Source organism: Sparus aurata, chromosome 11 (assembly GCF_900880675.1).
Source record: "Sparus aurata chromosome 11, fSpaAur1.1, whole genome shotgun sequence".
In the NCBI taxonomy this organism is placed as follows: Eukaryota; Metazoa; Chordata; class Actinopteri; order Spariformes; family Sparidae; genus Sparus; species Sparus aurata.
Window position 1 is genome coordinate 3,452,759 of NC_044197.1, and position 20,013 is coordinate 3,472,771.

Sequence of the window (20,013 nt, forward strand, 5' to 3'; positions counted from 1 at the left end):
CTGTTGCGGTTTGTGTAAGAAAGGCAGATACTGAACAGAGAGAGCTGAAGGTGAGTGAACGAAATAACAGCGATGCCAACTCCAGGTGAGGCGAGGTTCTGCACTGACACCTGTTGACGAAGTGGAATATAAATTAATACCTTCCCCTGACAGCTCACTGCAACACACCATTTGCTTCTTTTCTGACTTGATTTTAGATGCAAGAATTAAACAAGTTTATTACAGTGTGTCTCACATGTCTTATAAAGTAGTTTACACCCATAGTTAACTCTTTTATATCATCAGGCCCACATCTGAAATAAAGAAAAGCTCCCGCGGCTGACATCTGAAGAGATTAATACATTACTGGAAACATGCATTCATCACACAGGAAAGGACAAATATTTAATGAGGTTGTTGTTAACGGTGACTTTTAGCAACTTGATATATCAAGATCAGTCTAATTGAACTCAGCAGGTGACGATGACTGACTGATAGATCTCACTGAACAGAGCAAAATGTCAAAATGTAATTAAAAAAGGGCCCAATCAGCCACATTTACTGGACATGCATCGAACAGCATTTCACTCCTGTGACTTTGCTTTCACCTGTGGCATTTGGAGCAGTTGAATTATTGCTTGCTTAACATTTCCCCTTAATAGACCTTTCACACTGTCAACAGGAAATGTTAAGGGGTCATATCAGACTCAGCAACAGCACTTAAACATTCAGAGAAAAGGCTCACCGTGCCCTCCAGTCTGTGAACCACTGTTGTTATATAACTTCTCCAGGACAGCGATCACTTTGGTGATGACAAGTGCTGCAGACATAAAAACTTACTTTATCTTTTAAAATCACCTAATGAGATCACAATTCAACTCATCTCACCCAACAGAAGTCGTCAATGTGCGAGTCTGCACACCACAAATATGTAAAAACATGTGTTTATGCTCTGGTCAGGTTTAGGCAGCTAAGAGCTTAAAATACCTGTGTCAGGTGTACTTAGCTGCTCAAGCGTCCATCCTGATGTACAGAGACTGTGGGTTTGATTCCAACCTGTGGCCCTCTGCTGCATGTCATCCCCCTCTTTCTCATCTCGTTTCCCCCGTGTCTCTTCAGCTATGCTATCAAATAAAGCCACACTCAGATACCATTGACACGTGTGGAAAATGTTCTGACGTCTCATTAAAAACAACCAGCGTTATCATGCTTACAAAAAAACACCATCTCAAACAGTGGTCATTGGCTCGGCAGCCGTCCTGCTGAGCTGCCACATCACCACCGTCCACTTCCCGACATGTGAAGCACATTATATGAGGGTGATATGACACATATGGTAGAAATTTGAACATGTATCTGGTTTGCAGGAATGTTAACAATCATGAATGAATCATCATAAATCACACACCTTTCCACATTACAAACGGATATCGAAAAACTTTTGAGTGCTTCTCTGTATATTACACAAATGCACATTATAAAAATGAAACCATTCTCATTCTCAAGAGGTTTTTATAGATGGTACAAAGGTGCCTCTGGCCTTTTCCTGCAGACAAGAGGTGGTTCACACACATTATACATTATACTAAGATAAAAATAGACTTTGTGATTAGAACACAACAGCAGAGAAATTCAAAGCTGAAATGTCTTCAACATGGTATTTGCATCACGCTCGATGCACTGTAAATCTTTCCGTCATCCTTCAGGAGTGTGAAGGTTAATGGAAGTCATTATGCATGTAGTTTGCACACACTAGCCAGCAGATGCATGTGCACGCGCACGCACACACACACACACGAAACAACGACACAAGAAATACAGTCACTATTTTTAGAGGGTTTTACTTTTCTGTATCCCCGGAGCAGAAAAAAGGGGTTGAAGGAGACGCTTGTTATTCCCTTGAGCTGCTGCCGGCCTGAGGGCAGATGAAAAGTTGGAGTGATTCTGTGAATACCAAGTTTTCTTCCTCTTTTCTCTCCCTCCCCCTCTCTCCTCGTTCTCCTTTCTCCACTTTGCTCGATCCATCCAGCTGTCCACTCGTCGTAGTCTACCCAAAGGAGGGTCACAGTCATCCATCACTAGATTATTTCCTAGCCCCGTTCCTGCACGCTGCCTTGAATTAAGCGGCAGTTTGCCGGATCTAAACATGGCTTTCAGACAATTAAATATGGCATTTGTGATGGATGGATGGCGGCCCAGAGCAAGAATACCGGGCTAATAAGTCCTGCTGTTGGTGGCACTGTTTTGCTGGGGCTGCAGGAACTATGCTCTGACACACATACATGCACATGAAAGAAAGATTAAATCATCAGATCAGAAGATTGTATTATTTTCTCAATGTTTGACAGGCGAATATTATGCAAAGATGCTTGTTGTACATAATATAGCAATATGCTAATGTAATAAAAACCAAAATGGAGGATAAAAGATATGTTATATATTTGTTATATTCGTATGATATAGTTAGTTATAGTTATAGAGGCTGAGCATATCTTTCCTTTCAAACGATTGAGACTTACAAAGGTACTTGCTGTCTGTGGTTGTTGTCTGATGATTAAGGAAGAATCGATATTGTGATATCTTCTTTCATATTCATAAAAGCCTTTTCTAAAACACAATCTACCTTCATATCATGGCTTCAACATGTAATATTGATTCACTGGGCCATTCTCTGGAAAGGTATTTTGGCTGCAAATAGAAACTTAAGAAATTTACATTAGAATTTAGTTTAGTTAGTTAGTTTAAGCAGCGATTTATTACGATGGAATTTCATTTAAAAAGCAACCAATAATAAAGTCATGTATTAAAACTGGAACTTAATTCTTCACATATGTTGCATTTCACAAACTTGCGAAATCCAGTAATGGCAGTTCCTGTATTGATGAACAGTGTAAAGGGGACTTGGAGTATGTTGTTAAAGTGAAACTCTCGACAAAATGCAACCTAGGCTTTTATTTGTGAATGTATACGAGTCAAACCTTCATGTAAAAGCATAATTACATTGAAAGAGGCACTTTTAAGATTTACCGGTCAAGCTCATTTTCTCAGTGCATTGGGCACTTTTATGATAGCATCGAAATCTGTATTTATAAAACAGTAAGAAGGCTCGACACAACATGAAACTTTGCTCGTAGTATCACCAGGGTCTCTACACATGAACACGAGCATTGAGAACATTGTTTGTTTACACAGAGTTTACTAAAAAGAACGTTTTTGAACAACTCACGTTAGCAGATGTTTCTTCCGCTCGCCGCCGTCCTGCCAGTGAAGAAGTGTCGCTCTCTGAATGCGACGTAACATGGAGGTGACTTAAGGTGGAACGCTCCTAAAGCTTAGTTCCATATAAATGCAGGATAATTTGTTGTTTTATCGTTAGCGAAAAACAATATTGACCTTGAAGTTGAAAAAGGAGCCTCATATAAGAAAGAATACTAAAATCAAAAGCCGGAAAAGTCATGTGAGATATCGCGTGGATAGTTGCTGCCGGAAGACAGTAGTTCCACCTTAACTGTCCTCCATGTTACGTCACATTCTGAGATCGACACTTCTCGGCTGCCATGACGACTGGGAGCGGAACAAGCTACTGCTAACGTGAGTTGTTAGAAAACTTTCTTTTTAGTAAACTCTGTGTACACAAACAATTTTCTCAAAGTGCCTCTTTCGTCGTAATTATGCTTTTACACAAAGGTTTGACTCGTATACATTCACAAAAAAAGCCTAGGTTGCATTTTGGCATCATAAATGGTTAACCAGCAGCTCAGTCTCTGAGAATGACGGATCTGTGGCTATTTTTCTCTCTGATACAAGAAAAACAACAGTAATAACAGGGTAGGATGTGGAAACCGACACCTGAGACAGACCCAGTTATTAGAGGAACCATTGTAAAGAACACGCTGCGAAAATACAAAAGCAGCATCCCAGGAGACATCAACATATACACAAAGTACAACAAATCCTCCTGGCACTGTACTCATTCACCAGAGGGCTATTATCCATCAAGTGAAGCGAGAGATCAGCCTCCCTGTAGAGCCACGGGAACCATCTGGTCACAACTGGAAGGACAAGATGAGGTGACCGCTGATCACGATTCAGATTTGAATCAGTCCGTTCAGGTCAGTTTAAAGATTAAATATCAATTCATGTTTTTTTCTGAAACTTAGCAGTCACATCAATGTTTAAATGGACTTAATTCAACAGTGGGTAAACGCAGATCCTGGCTGACCTGAAAACGACGTTAAAAGCTACTGATCAGTGGGTCGGTGACTGTTCAACTGAAGATCAATTGATAAAGATTTGTTGGTACATGAACTGAACACCACTAGCAAAGACATATAAGAAAATATAAAACAGATACATGATAAAGTTGGTACAGTCAGTAAATCTATGAGTTGGGACCTACAGCACATATTAACAGATGGTATCTTCTGATTATGGCAAAAAAAAGTTCCCCTTTAGACCACAGATTAGAAATATTCAGGCAAAATATGCAATAATATAATCATTTTGCCTGGAACTCAATTAGTTCTTACTCATCACAACTATTCTGGATACATTAAAATGCCTTATCAAGTAACAGTAAGCGACTGTACTCTTGTCTGACCCACCAGATTATAAAACCTTATATTATTCTCTCCAGGCTCGATCGACGGCTTCATAGTCTGAGAACTGCATGGTGTGAAACTTGAGTAGATTTATAATGGGGCGCTGAAACGGCCCCGTTTGTCTTCTTTTACTGTAAATTAATCAATGTTATAGCGAAGAAAGAATTACTTTGTGGGCTCTTTCATTTCCTAATAATTTCCCACTGGACAAGTTTTTCAAATTATAACACATTCAAAGACAAACCCATGAAATCATGTGGTAGTTAAAAGAAGAAGAATCTTTCGAATTATTTGATTATTTCCAAGTTCTTGTGAACTCTAACAAGCTGACCTTTCTAGAGCTTCTCTAACTTAACTCTGTGGGTTCTATTCTACACTGTCCACCTATTATTATACTATAGTTTGGCCCAACAATTGTTTAGTGTAAACAGTTTTTCTTGACATGAATTATTTATGTTAAAGGAGCAATTAAATTCACTTCAAATCCAGCTGGATGCAAATGACAATGTCGAAGGTAATCTGGGGTAAAAGCGAAGGCTTCATTGCATAACTCAACATCACAGCATCAAAAAACTCATTGATGCTTTATAAATGCTCAGTGTTAATCCTACGTGGGATAAGCTGTAGGGAAAAGCATCTGACTAATACAACACAGCCTTTTCTTCTTCTCTTTTTTCCACCTTTTATCTCTTCTCTTGTCCTGTCGTTTGGATAAATAACCATCTGCATCCATTGCACTTGTGAAGAACCGTTTTTTGAATTCTCAATACTCAAAACAAAGTCATTGGCCACAGTAATTGAGTCTATGAATAAAAGCTCTCTGATGTGCTGTGGTGTTAGTTGTACCTGCCAAGGTTCGTCATCAGATCAGTGCACTCTCTGGCAACACTGGCATCGCGACTGGTTCCTGAACTCTGAACAAGGGGGCAAGATAGGCATGCAGTTATGCACATACTCATACGACTGGCATCGTTCCAGTCCTAAGAGAATTAGTACAAACTGGTTCTACTTTGTAAGGGCTCTGTCCTGTAACAAGCTTCACAACTGTAAGGCTCTACGCTGATATATTTACTCCCTACTGTATCTACATCAGCTGTGGGGAGAAAGAGAAAGAGATGGTGCCATATTTTTCTATCGGCAAGTCAGACCATTTTGGGATTGTAGGCTATTAAAATACTCGTTACATGCAACATGGTTGAGGGAGAAGGTTGATCACGATTGCTGGAGCCACAACAGAAATGGAGAGAAGTGGGGTCGTGTCTGTGTGGAAGAGTCAAGAAATGGGGGAATGAAACTCAAACCAATGAAAAGGAGGGAGGAAGAAATAAATGACTTCCTGATTTTAGATCCAACTATTTCCATTATGGACGTCACCTGAGGTAGGTAATGAAACACCACAGTCCAGGTGAGGTGCCTCTGGGCAATAGCTGACATCTCCCACTGAGACTGAGCCTTAGATTTAGAGTCTACTTGAGAGGTTAGGAACTTTACTCTTTGAGGGAAGATGTAATGTATGAAGTGCTGCCCTTTATTGGAAACTACTTTTGGCCTTCTGCTGTCAGAGGCAGGAGGACAAATGGGGTCAACCACTCTGCTACTTCCAGACTCAAGAAGAACCATTGGGAGACAGGAAGACCTGGAATGGGCTGGACTGGATACTGCTGCAGTCAGGAGTTGGTCACCCCTCCGGGAGGATTCCTGTTGTGTATAAAAAAGATCTGAGGACGCAGGTGGCAGTACAGTTGCTCGGATGCGATCTTTCCAGCACTTAGTTGGATTCTGGTTGCTGAATGTCTGAGGAGGGAGGACTTCTCTCTGTAGAGCAGTATAAATGATTCTCCCCCTGTCAACAATGAAGGCCCTTCAATGGGATGATCCCACGGACTACTCCCTGAGGATTTCATCAGAATACATCTCAGGACGGTTGATGCAGGAAGATGGTTAAAGGAACTGCTGTGAAAGGCCAAGTGGACAGTTTCGTACCCATGTGACAATGGTTGAGCCTGTCAGTTTATTTCTTTGGAGGCAAACACAGCCTTACCAAAGAGGATAGATGGCTGACAATGACCTGTATCCTTCTTGGAAGGCCGCCCCATCTGCCTTTGCAATGAGCTCATTGACAAAAGATGGGCGGCATGGTGCCCAGCAAAGATGCCCACTGTTTCTTCAAGTAGTAGATTATCAGATTATCAGTCTTTGTTGTACTTACACCACCCGCCACTATTTAGCATTGCACCTTCCCTAGTATTGCTATATTCCTTCTATTTCCAGTACAGATCTGGTACTGCATGCAAGGTTTATGAGCATAACCCTCCACATTGTATCCCATCCCCGAGCAGTCGATTCTCTCCCTCCCCATACACTTTATGGTGTCACACACCTCCTTACTTTCCTTAATGGCACTCCGTGTGTTTTACAGGTTTACACCCACCTCCGCATTTATAAAAACACCCACACATATACATACAACCTCTAACACACAAACAGACCTCCCAACCAATCGTAAAGAGCCAATTACAAAAAGAACATTAAATATATTTCACAAGTTCTACACGCACGCCTCGCTCCGGAGAGCATATTCAATAAATCCATCAGGTTAACGATATGTGTGTAAAAGCATCCAGGTACATTTATATGCATATGTACACTTGTGCATTCATAATCACAGAGTAAACATTTGCAGGATTTGCCTGCTCTGTGTAAACTATAGCTGCCTTGTTAGAACAATCTACACTCCAAAATTATATGTTAATAAATGATTAATTGTATCCCAAGTGAATAAACTGAATAATAACCCAATTTATCCCTGCTACATTAAAAGTCCCTGCTATATTAATTAGCCTTTGTCAAAACAATTCATTTATTTATATCATTACATCTTTTCACTGTGAATGATACATAATGCATCTTTCTGTAACGGATACTTAAATTGTTTCCAGGCATGCCACATATGTTTCATTATATATGGTACATAAAGAAGTATTCCAGTATCTGTTTCCACCCGGACCAAACATGGATTAAGCTCTTTTACTATACTGGTCCTCAGTCAGAGCTAATAGACCAGTTTAAATTAACAAGATACTTGAGCTTCCTAATCTCTCATCAACCACAATAAGTTAATATAAGAAGCTATACTAATACGATCTGTAATTAAGGTTATTAGCATTATTTAGAAGCAAGCGCTATGTCATCATACTTATCGTCACATAAATCATGGCTGCAATTAATATGAGCTATGCCTCTTAGACCATAATTGAGTTCTCGGAGTTTCAAGAAAAAATGTTTTTCCTCATTAATATGCTAATGTAGGCGCATGTGCTCTAGAACCTAATAAAATCATCTCCTCTGTAAGGCCAGCCCTCAGTGTGGTTATGAATATTCTGCAGTTAATGTCTGCACAAGAGTGAATTTCACAGGATTGTGGCCACAAACACTAAAACAGGAACATGCATTCCGATGGAAAAACAATGGAGGTCTTTACGTTTGATATTATTTACTGATTTCAGTGACCAAGCCCCTTGAACAGTTGAAGAGGTTAATTTTACCCCAAAACAAAAAGAAAAATATAAGACAACTTTTTGCCAAAAATTAAAGCAATAGCATTTCTTTACATATTTCAAACAATATTCTTACTGTACAGATTTCATTATGCCACATATTTTTATGTATGTTTGTATGTATGTATTGAACATGGATTACAATTTATGTATGCACATTTGTAAACATGTTTTTCTATAAATATATTCAGAAGAACAACAGTAAAGACCATATATCTGTATACATGTTTATATATGTTTTTCTTTCTTCGATTTTCAATTTCAAGTATTTGGTGGCAAAATCACCTTTCGCAGCATTTGTTTTTGGTATTTGCAGGGAAGTTTTATGTGTGCAGAATGTTTGATATTGTGTTTTGTGTTTTTTGCAGTTCTTGTATTTGTAGTTGTGCATTTGCACAACAGATACATGTTGGTTAGGTACAGGCATCAAAACTACTTAGTTAGGTTCTGCAAAATGGGTTTAAGTTTTGGGTTCAAGTAAGTAAATTACATCCGTTAAGTTACATAAGAGTTGGTGATACCAGAGTATGTTTTTTCTTCACAGCAGTCTGGTTTTGATTTCAGAATAACAGGCTTTCGGTCAACTGGGCTTTCAGCGTAATGGGCTGTCAGAACAAATGTCAGTCTCTACATTTTTCCCCTTACTAAACTGTCCGTCAGCACAAAGTCTGTTGAAGAATTAATAAATGCTTTCAACCCCTTGTCCTTAAAAGTGGGACTAAAAATAGACTTAGTCATTTTTGGCCAGTTAAGACTAATTTCCTTCCCTGAAACGCTCGATAAAGGTATACACCAATCAACCGCAGCGTTCACACCACTGACAGCTGCACTGAATAATATAAATCATCTCGTCAGACCCAGCCACCAACCCAAGGATCCCCTGCCAATGTCCTAACGCCAGAGACCACAAGACACTCCCCAGAAGTCTTGTGTCTCTGCCTCGATGTGTCAGAGCTGTTTTTGGCGACACGAGGTGAACCTTCACAATGTAAAGCAGGTGGTTTTAATGTTTTGGCTTATCGGTGTATATAAAAGGACGAAATGCAGGATGCAACTGTGGCCAACACAATGAATCAGAGATATTGGGCCCCAACATCCGTCAACAAGTCCATCAACCTATATTGGTCCCCTTATCATCCTTCAAAACATTTTTAAAAAATTCATGTGTGAATGCCTGGCTGGGCTGAGAGAAGAATTTGTCATCTCAACAGGAGAATGATGCTCACAGCTTCAGCCAGACAGAGGCCACTTAAATTGTTAATTTCATTACCTCGCCGTGATGAAGCGAACTAGAAGGGGGAGGGAGGAGAGAGATAGAGAGAGAGATGGATCTAGTTCAAGCGGCACCATCTCGGTGCGTGGAGAGATTCTGCTGTATTTCAATTTGCTGCGTCTTGTACTGTTCCATGGTCCGCAGTTTAAATGGAGAACTTTTATGATGCAAATGCAGGCAGGAGCGATAAATCTCTCTTGCTTTCCTCTCCTGGGCTCCCCTGATGCAAAAGATGTGCGCTCTCTCTCCCCCTCTCTTTGTCTCTCCCTCTCTCTCTCTCGCTCACTGGCACATCCAGGCTCTCTTTGGTACTCTCCCTCACTTTCTCTCCACTGCAGCAGCATCGTGTTACACTCGCCCCCAGGCCACATGAAAAATGAATCAGGCGCAGGTGATGCAGTGAGGGGGGAGGGCGGGGATGGGGAGAGTGTCAGAGAGGGGTGAGGAAGAGAGAGAAACAGAGGGGGAGGGTAAGAGAGAGAGAGAGAGAGAGAGAGACCCCAAAAAGCAGCTCTTTGACTTTCCACAACAACTTCTAGGTCACTTTAATTTGGTGGATGATAACACTCGCTCACAGACGCACACACGTTCACACAAAACACGCTCTTCTGAAGTCATTTCAGCGTGCTGTAGAGTAAACCTACCCTATTGTCAGTCAGCGCCATGCTAGTGATTATAATGACTAAATCAAGAGTGATGACATGCACACGGCCAATTCATTAAATCTCCATAATCGCCTCTAAAATGTCTGTAACTGTCGCTTAATTGCAGGATCTTTATCGTTTATATGGATGGTAAGACTCTATCATATGATATCAGATTTTTATATTTTTTTTGCAATCACACTAATTATTCAGAACCTCTGTGAAAAGGTAGTGTGTAAAGTTAAACCCTGACAACTTAGTGCAGGACTTGGACCAAGCAACAGTTTTTCAAAGGAATTGGAGTTCAAAGCATTTTTCAGCCTTGACCTGATTGACATACTGTGCAAACACGTTCGATCATGTCTTTCTCGTAATGAAACCTCATAGTGTCTTTTTTTTTTCACATTTCCATCTTCCAATCCCAACAGCACCACGTTCTGAATGGTGCGTTTCAGGTCAAGCAGAGATGACCCCTGTGTCATCATGTGGGTTATTGTCTCAGATATTAAAAAGCTCCTCCAGAGACACAGATGAATAAACATGAGTTTTCAGAGGCTGACAACTATTCCCCAAGGCTAGTTAACTCTACTTGAGTAAACCATTATCTGTATCTGATCTGTATGCATTGAACCAACTAAATTATCTGTATTTGTATCATCTCAGATTGGCGCAGCGTAAGAAGAAAGTGGGTCAGAAGTCACTATATTTATGATTTATTAGAAAGGTTTTTACAGAACTGCGTGGAAATATTAAACTTGGATAAAAATGAGGATATTCTCGAGGCTGGGCATTAGCATTGACTTTGCATTGACAGGGTTTACTGGGATGATGCTCGTACTTGCACTGGATATTTGTTTCAGCCAAGTACTTTCTACATAATTTCTATCTATTATTTGGGGCTTTTTTTGCCTTTAATCGACAGGTCAGCTGAAGAGATGAGAGGACAGGGGTAGAGAGACAGAGGATGACATGCATCAAAGGGCCACAGGACGGATCCAAAACCTTGGATGCTGTGGCAAGGACACAGCCTCTGTAAATATAATCTTATCAGTTGCAGCCTAACATGAGTTTATGTTGATCTTGATCTGAAAGAAGACCAACATAAGTTTTACATTATATAAAGTACAGTACAAGTAAGTGTTTATTCAACACTTCAAATCATGCAGGAAAATAAAAGGCTCAAAAAATATCCCCTTACCATAAATGGGATCAAAACATGGTGATGTCTGCTTTTGGCGAGGGGGGGCGGTGGGCTCTCTGCATCGGCCGTGTGTTTGGCTTGCAAATGATATCTGAGACTCGACGTACTTCAGTGGTAACTCATTTCATGTTGACAGTATACGTGCAGATAACTTTTGTCCTATCGACCGAACCAGCTGGCAGTGAAAGTGAATTTGCCGTTCATTAGTCCTTTCTCCATTTACTTTCACTTTTCAGTCCACCGTGTTTTTCCCGAACCACCAACCCTGCTTCTTCTTCTTCTGATTCCCTTTCTTATTGTTCTTCCGCCCTCTGGATCAAGACTACAGGTGCCATCGACGGCCGTAAATCATACAATGCGTGTTTCTTTTTTTTTAATACAGAGCGTTAATCTCACATTAAAAAAAATTGACAGTGTTAAGAGGATGTTGCGTTAACGCGTTATTAACGCGTTAACTTTGAAAGCCGTAGTTTGAACACAAAAAACCTGACAGTGTTTAATACTTTGTGCTTTGGGATTACTGTGGCCGATACCCTGCCCTAATGCACAGTGAGGTCATACACAGAGAACTGATAAACCTGTGAGTACACAGAAGACATATAAACAGGTAAACATGATCTGACAGTTGGGAGGCGAATGTTTGATGTAAGGACATGATTTTAGTACTTGCTAATCCATGGGCTTCTGTGCTGTTTCTCCTCACCAGGGGGAGGTGGTGGATGTTAAGTATGGCAGCGTGGATGACCTGAGGAGAGCCAAAGACAGCCTGAACCTGACCAACCAGATTGCTGTGGTCAAGCTTGGCCAAGCACCTTTGCTCTACAAGGTAAGATGCAATCAAAGCTCTGCAAAAAGTGCTGCTGCTCTGCTCTGTCCGTGAGGGAAATCACACATGTGATTTAATGCTGCACTTGAGATCTACTTGATACTATAATCCTGCAGAAATATTCACCCAGACTGAAGCTACTCGATCTTTTGAGCTTTAAAATATGTCCAAGTGCAAGTTACGACAAAGAAACTGATTTTCACATAATGAGAGAGTTTAAATCAGATTTTCCAAGATGATCCTGAGTATGTTAATATACTCACATGCTACAGCTCACTGGCTTTTAAATTAGCTAAATACAGCTTATTGAACAGGGTGGTGTAAACCGAACAGGGACTAATTTATATGGCTCCTCACGCATGACTAATTCTGTATATTATTTTTCGCCATACATTTATCATACCTGACTCTTGTGACTGCACCTCTTCACTGCAGAGATGTCTGAATCCATTAGCTTGAATAAGAAATAACATCAGCAATGCATTGATTGATGAGGCCTGTTCCTGCTTGGACGTGTGCCACGTTCAGCTCAAAGCAGTTTTCCTATCAATTAAGAGGATGACAGGGAAAATGTAAATTCCAAATCCAGTTAATCAAAACCTAAACATCCACTTACATGTTAATTACTGATACATTTATTTTCAGTTTCTGTTTAAAGTAATTCAATTATGCAAACCTGGATACAAACCCCATGTGGACCGCAGCAATGGGTAATGGATATTACTGTACCATATGTAGCTTTATGACACAAGTATGTCCGTCGGCTGAATAAATATTGACATACTATAGTCAAATGTTGTGTTACACTGCATTGTTGATCACTGTATCACCATGTTATATCATTGATACTGTACTCCAGATGTGTGATTCAAAGGCCAGTGCAAAACTAAGCAGGAAAATGAAACCCGTACTGTGAATGTAGTTTATTGATCAGTAGTTTACTGGTTGTGGCCTCAACAAATGGCTGTCATTTTATCATAACTAAAGTTTAGACAAACCATGATGTTTTCCTAAGTGGTTTTGTATCTTAAACTCAACCAAACAGTGACTGTACGATGGGTGTGTTATGACTGTCGATGGTAAGTGGAACAGTTATATATATGCGTTGTTTTGAGACTCACTGGGAATCAACCGATTCAGTTTATACGTGAAGATTTGCTGACCAAAAACTAAACGCTTCACCTTCATTTTCTTCTCGATTTGTGCAGTAAACAAACAAATCTAATCTGACAGAGACTATTTGATATGACTGAACCGAGGACCAGTATCATTTTTCAGTTGTTCCCCGTGCAGTTGTCTGAGCACTTCTGAATATTCACTGAATATCTCGCAGCTTTGCATAAAGGTGCTCATAACTCTTCCTTTTTCTTGATAGAGGCGATGATATTCATTGTATTTCTGTTTCCTATGGATCGTGTCACGCACCCACATGCTCACTTTCTCTGAGGCTGAAAGCGGAGCAGTGACTGTGGGGACATCACCATTATTAAGCTTATCTTCCATGGAAAGTATGAAGGGCAAGCATCCTCCTTTTGGTGCACATGGTAAAAAACAAAACAATGTGCTTCAAATGCCTCATCCCAGTGCCCCCGAACGCCACACTAGCACTTTTCTTCAACAATTGTCTATGAATTAATATGTGCTTTTGGAAAACTAGTAAATAGAAAATGTAACCCAAGCCTGCATATTTAAATGTGATAAATTCTAGGTGCGAGACAGAAATACAAGTAAAAACAAAATGCCTGAATCATGACGTGGTGGCAGTCTGATAATGTTCTTGTGAGATCTGCCTGAGCAAATAAAACATGAGCTTGCAGATTTGTCTGGTTCAGGAGCCATACAGGACCCAAATTTATTAGAAAATCATCACTGCTTTATCCACTTAACATTACTCCACTGCTGAATGTGAGGTTAGGGATAAATGACAGGCTAATGAGCCATAACAAGAGTAAATGGAGGTTACACACACACACAAAAAAAAAATGATTGAAAATAAAGAGGGGTCACCATGCTGCATTTACATACACACAGTTAGACTTTGAAAACTCCATTAAATCAGTCTGCAGCTCCAGTCACATGGGACCCTTCCAGCAACAGGCTGCTGACCCATTTTTCCTCCTCGCCCACAGTTTGTGACAAATTTGATCAGGTGTGCTTCATAATGTCTCCGTGTGTCGGCAGCTGAGAGAAATGATCGCCCTTTACATATAAATGGGGAGGAATGATTGATGAGCCTTGCACTCTCACTAATGAGTGTGTGACGGTGACCGCAAGCCCAATGTTACACATACACAGCCAGACTCAATATTTGATGCACACACGTAAAACATGTTTCGACCATGTCAGCTTAACTCATTTGGTTCCATTACAGGTTTATAAAAATCAATATAGGCAACCCAGGTGGCACAACAGTGTGGACCAAACTCTGAAACTCAGAAATTGCTAAATAGATAAAATACACTTTTACACAAAGCCAATAGTGATACTGCTTTTGCTTGCTGTTGTTGGTCTTTATGTTCATTATACAGTATAATGAGTGGCAAAGTGTTGCTGCTGGTGGACAGTAACAGATGTTGTCAGAGCTTTGATACAAGAGGTGAAATGTGAATCAAGTGTTTTAGTTTCTCTGCGCATTTTGAATGTGAGATGTGGATGTTTGGACTCGTGTGCTGAGCTGTCAGTGATGAAAGCTGTGTAGAGAGGTTTTTTTTAAAGTAAACTCAGTACTGTATAGAGAGATATGTGTTGCCGAAAGCTTAATATCAACTATTTTGAAGAATTATATAAGAATCTTAATTTCAGGGTCAACTTTATCGTCATTTCTGCCGTATGTGCAGGACACACAGAGGATTGAAATGTTGTTCTTTTCAGACTAACTGTGTGAAAAGGAAAAGATAGAGAAATGTAAATTGTAAGAGAATGTAAGCCTATTTCCAACGCCTCCTCATAAAAGACTGAATAAGTCGACTGTCAGTGACTCATGTGTACCAGACCTTCTTTGTACAGTTTGGTTGGACAAAAAAAACTACTTGGTTTCGATGAGCAAAGATTGTGGTTTAGGTTAAAATGAGTATAACTTAAAAATGGAAGTATGTAAGCTAATGTTACGTTTGTGACATAAATCAACTATGTTAAAACTTCAATTTTCTTTACTTTTGGTTTCACACAGGACACAAACAGCAGTCCAGGTGCTCCTCCATCCCGTCCTCCTCCCAATACTAACTTTGTTCCTCTTCATACTTCTTCACCTGACTTCCTCCTTTGCTGCTGTAATAATTACTACAGTCACTAGAGGGCGCCGCCTAACAAGGCACTTGAGGGGGCACTATGTCGTTTTGGAGAAGAAATTCAAACTCAGAATTGTAATATTTACAGCATTAATGAGTTAATAATATAAACCCAGGAATGTCATTTTGTTCTTTCAGCTGTTCTCAGAGGACAATAAGGGCCCGCCACATATAAACAAAGTAAAACGATAGGAAATTGTGTTCAGTTTATTCAGCTAGAAGATTTTTTTTCCTTCTTTCTTAAAAATGTGTGTCGCAATAAGCTGATTGCACAATCAACATGGTCTGATGAGGGCCGTCTGTTCCCGCAAATCGACGTACTGTATTACATTCAGTTATTTATAATAAATAATAACATTAAAATCTGTGGCACGAGTGTTCCCACATAAATGTGTGTGTGTGTGTGTGTGTGTTTGTCTGTGTGTGTGTGTTTGTCTGTGTGTGTGTGTGTGTGTGTGTGTGTGTCTGTGTGTGTGTGTTTGGTATGCATGAATATCTCTGCATCAGAATATTGTTGTGTAAGTGGGCAATTTTGTTTGTGCATATTATTGAGAGTATTTGAGTGTGTGTGTGTGTGTATGTGTGTGTGTGTGTGCGTGTGTGTGTGTGTGTGTGTGTGTGTGTGTGTGTGTGTCCCTGTTCTCCAGTGAAGGACAGAGTCGTGATGAGAGGAGAATGACCGTGGCTGGTGTCACATATTCAATAAAATAGTCATCTACGCTCATAAAAAACAAGGACGCTACATCTCCCGTGGACAACAATGAAATACTGCTCTGCACGGCGGCAGCAGCAGCAGCAGCAGCAGCAGCAGCGCACTTCCTCTCACCCGGCAACTATTCCCTATTATTACCACTGATGTCGGCTAACTAAACATCAATACACTATGACCTTTGATTGTCTCGAGGTAACACAACCAGTCATACGATTACATACGTACTGTGTCTCTGGGTGACTCAGCAAATTCATGACAAACATTCTCGGCATCAGAATTGAGATGGACAGTTAGCAACTAGCTGTGAAACACGGTGGAGCCACGTAAAGCGTTCTTTTTAAGAATGTGTGTTTTAATCATTTTGGTGTGTCTCTGTGAACAGTCCCTGCCTTTTCCCCACTCTCACATTACAGTATTGTAGGGTGCCATCGCTCTTTCTAACACAATTGTTCGGTTTTCCATATGTGTGTGCGTCCAGCTATCCCTGCTGTCCGAGCTCGGCTTTGGAGGTGTCCTGCTTTACATCGACCCGTGTGACGCCCCCCCCGGCCGCCACATCTCGCATCAGGCCTTCAGAGTCACTCTAAACCCGGGAGGAAACCCTGCCGTGGGTGAGTGTGTGTGCCGCAATGACCAGAGTGTGAAATCCACGTCTACTTTTGTTGTGACGCCGAGGAGTTATTGTGCCGTTAAATCTCATACTGTCTCAAATAGGGATAAAACAATCACCAGCTCTGATTTACATTGTATCCACATTTCACAGGATTACATCATTCAGGTCAACAACAAGCCCTGATTTATCCTGAAACCAACAGTTTTTGTTTTATGCACTTGGCTGTAAGACACGATGCTAAACCCAGGGTTCGTACTCATTTTTCAAGGTCAAATTCAAGCACTTTTCAAGCACTTTTAAGGGTCATTTTTAAGATTTTCCAGCACCTTATTGCTGGGGTAAAATGCGTATCTACAGGAATATATAAACTCATTATTTTTTCTTCACTTTTTATCACAATTATGTACACTGTATTATGCTGTAAATATCTAAAATTATGTTTCATAATAACAAAAACTTCAGAAATTAATTATCCAGTCTGATCCCAATTTGTGAAAGACACAGAGTTATAATGTCAAGCACTTTCAAGCACTTAAACTAAAATCCAAGCACTTTTCAGACCTTGAAAACACAACATTGAAATTCAAGTACTTTCAAGGATTTCAAGCACCCGTACGAACCCTGTAAACCACATAAAAAGACACTAAGAAATATTTTGCTTGATTGAATGAGATTTGAAGTTGAGCTCCACCGTATGATTTGGGTGACGGACTTGGCTCCATAATAAAAGTGTTTCTCAACCTCTAATAAAACGTAATTTTATTGTTATTACTAATTGAAGCACATTTGAGGTCAGCTCTCTTTGGAATCTGGTCAGTGCCTGAAACGTTCTCACATTTCCCACCTCGCTCTCGGGGCAGAGGACGTTTTATATCTCTGTATCTCCGTGACTCTCTTCTACTGTATTTAAATCACCCTCCCAGGATGGATGACCTCTCCGACACTCAGTCTTGTCCCAACTTCCTGTTTTTCTGCCCGGTCTGTCCATTAGGGACGTGTCATTACCGCTGAAGTATCTTTAGTCCTTGTAAGAGTCCCAGTACCACAGTGGCAAGACCCAGTAGAGCCCCGGCAGATGTCTGGACTGCTGTGTGAGCATGTGTAAGAGTGTGTGTGTGTGTGTGTGTGTGTGTGTGTGTGTGTGTGCGTGTGTGTGTGTGTGTGTGTGTGTGTGTGTGTTTAAGTGGAGGCGAGAAAGAGAGACAGATGCTGGCTGTCTGGTCTCGCACCCGTCGCAGTGCTCTGAGGTCCCTGGTGCTAATACAGCTCAGAGGAACAGAAGATGTGAAAGGACACCTCATTACTCATATCAACCGCACTTTACTCAACTGCCAGACACTGTTTCAGTTTTTCTTTTTATTATTATTGTTATTGGAAAATATCAAATTAATAAGACTTTAAATGTCTTGCAGCATGTTCTCCTTATAAGCCTTTAAACTGGGATCAATCTGCAATTTCCAAGTTTTTCATTAAAGATTAAAGAGTCTCACAGTTTTTCCACCCAGGAGGTTTTCACATGTTCCAGCAGCACATGATGATGCAGAACTATTAAAATATAATAAAAGATCAAATAAAATGGAGATATTACATTAAAGTAATAATCCTCAAGACTTTCATTAAATTAACCCACATACTGTGATACTATGGCAATACCCATTCAGCGTAGTTATATTCTCTAATTACCTCTCAGAATATTATACTGTAAACTGATCCACCGTTCCCTCCTAGTGTTTCCATGTTATCATACTGTAATACTGCACTGATGTTGCAAAGACAGTGTTAGCAACATGGCTACCGCTAGCAGCCTGGCTGCCGTCCGAAGCAAAAAACAACTGCAAGAAGCCCAGTGTGACCTAGAAACCCCAAACTGAGAGCTACGAAAAAGGCAGATTTTTTTTAGGTTGTCATGTTTTGTTACTTACTTATCTCGTAGAGAGAATGCCGGTTTTAAACCGTCTCAAGTCTCAAGAGGTAACTCCTACCATCCAATGAATGCCATCCCTTCAGTCTTGCTTACCTCCGTTTCTGTCACTCTCCCTCTTTGCCTCCTCCATCAGTTGACTGTCTTTTTTTTTCAATGTAAAGTTTCCTCGCTGCAGCGGCCCCGGGTTCAAGTCCAACCTGCTGCACGTCACCTCCTACCTCCCATCCTCTCTAGAAAATACTTTATTTTCCAGAGATACTCCACAGTTACCTTGAGATTGTGTCCGGGTAAAACATAACTTCTTGTGCTTCAGTTGTGGAAGGCCGACGTGTTTCCTTTGTGAACTTCATGTTTGGTCCACTGGGGTCACAGGAATCATGAACCAATCAGCCTTACGCTTATTATTCGCTCTCTTCACGTCATCACAAACCCACCTCCAGGTCTTAAATGTCAAAGATACAGATCAACTTCTGTGTGTTCAATAGAAGCAAAAAAAAAAACATTAATATGACATTTTGCTCCCGTTTCTATTCCTTATATATATCGTAAAAGTTATCGCTGCTGCTCTGATCTGCTGCCTCCAGCTCTCCGATGCCAGCTTGAGCATCACAGCTGGTAAATCCACTGTATGTGCTGTCACTCGCTACAAATACAGATTATTTGGTGGGGAAAAAAAGCTGTTTTGTAAATCTGTTCCTTCATTACAAATGATCCTGTCCAGCATCCCAAATGTATGCCTTCATACACTGCCAGTAAACACATGAATCTTTTCGTGTGTGTGTGTGTGTGTGTGTGTGTCAATGCAGCTGGCACCATTTTGATATGCCGCCTGTGACTTATCATCCGTTCAATTGAATAATACATGTGTTGTTCCAGAATCCTAAGTAGTTATTTGTTCATTTGTTTCCGCCTAATCTAATTAGATTGTTGATAATGCGGCCATTAAAAAGTCTGTATTTTATAAAAGCTCTGAGCGTCGCATAAAAACACAAACAGTCCAAAATTTGCAGAATGTAAAAAAGCAGAAAACGGCCTTCCAGCATCTTCTGGGCTTTTTTTTGTGTTTTTTTTTTTGCCGATGGAGAAATATTTGATGTAATTTTAGTTTGTTTCGTTCTTTGTTTCCAGCAAGATCATCCTTTTGAGTCATTTCACATCTCCCTGGTTTCACATTTCTTTCTACAAGCGTGGAGCACTTGCAGATTTTTTTCCCTCGTGTCAGAACGTAATGCCCATGAGAGATCGGACCCACGCTGCCACATCTGTCATCCGGCTCAGTAAGAATCAGATCTCTTATTGTTGAGACTCTTTGAATCCTGGAGGAGTTACAGAAAAGTATGCCGGTTACTTCTATTGCTGTTTTCTTTATGTCATACAGTGTGAGTACTTGCGCAGT

General features: G+C 40.5%; 1 protein-coding gene across 9 annotated transcripts in view; it reads left to right on the top strand.

Annotated features, from left to right (window-relative positions):
• The window catches only part of naaladl2 (N-acetylated alpha-linked acidic dipeptidase like 2), a 422,647-nt gene that overhangs the window by 229,915 nt on the left and 172,719 nt on the right, over window positions 1-20,013 (top strand). For all 9 annotated transcript variants that reach the window (XM_030432206.1, XM_030432202.1, XM_030432201.1 and 6 more), the window contains 2 exons: window positions 11,962-12,081; window positions 16,559-16,691. In XM_030432206.1, coding sequence (XP_030288066.1) covers window positions 11,962-12,081; window positions 16,559-16,691 — 253 coding nt within the window. The remainder of the gene's footprint in view (window positions 1-11,961; window positions 12,082-16,558; window positions 16,692-20,013) is intronic.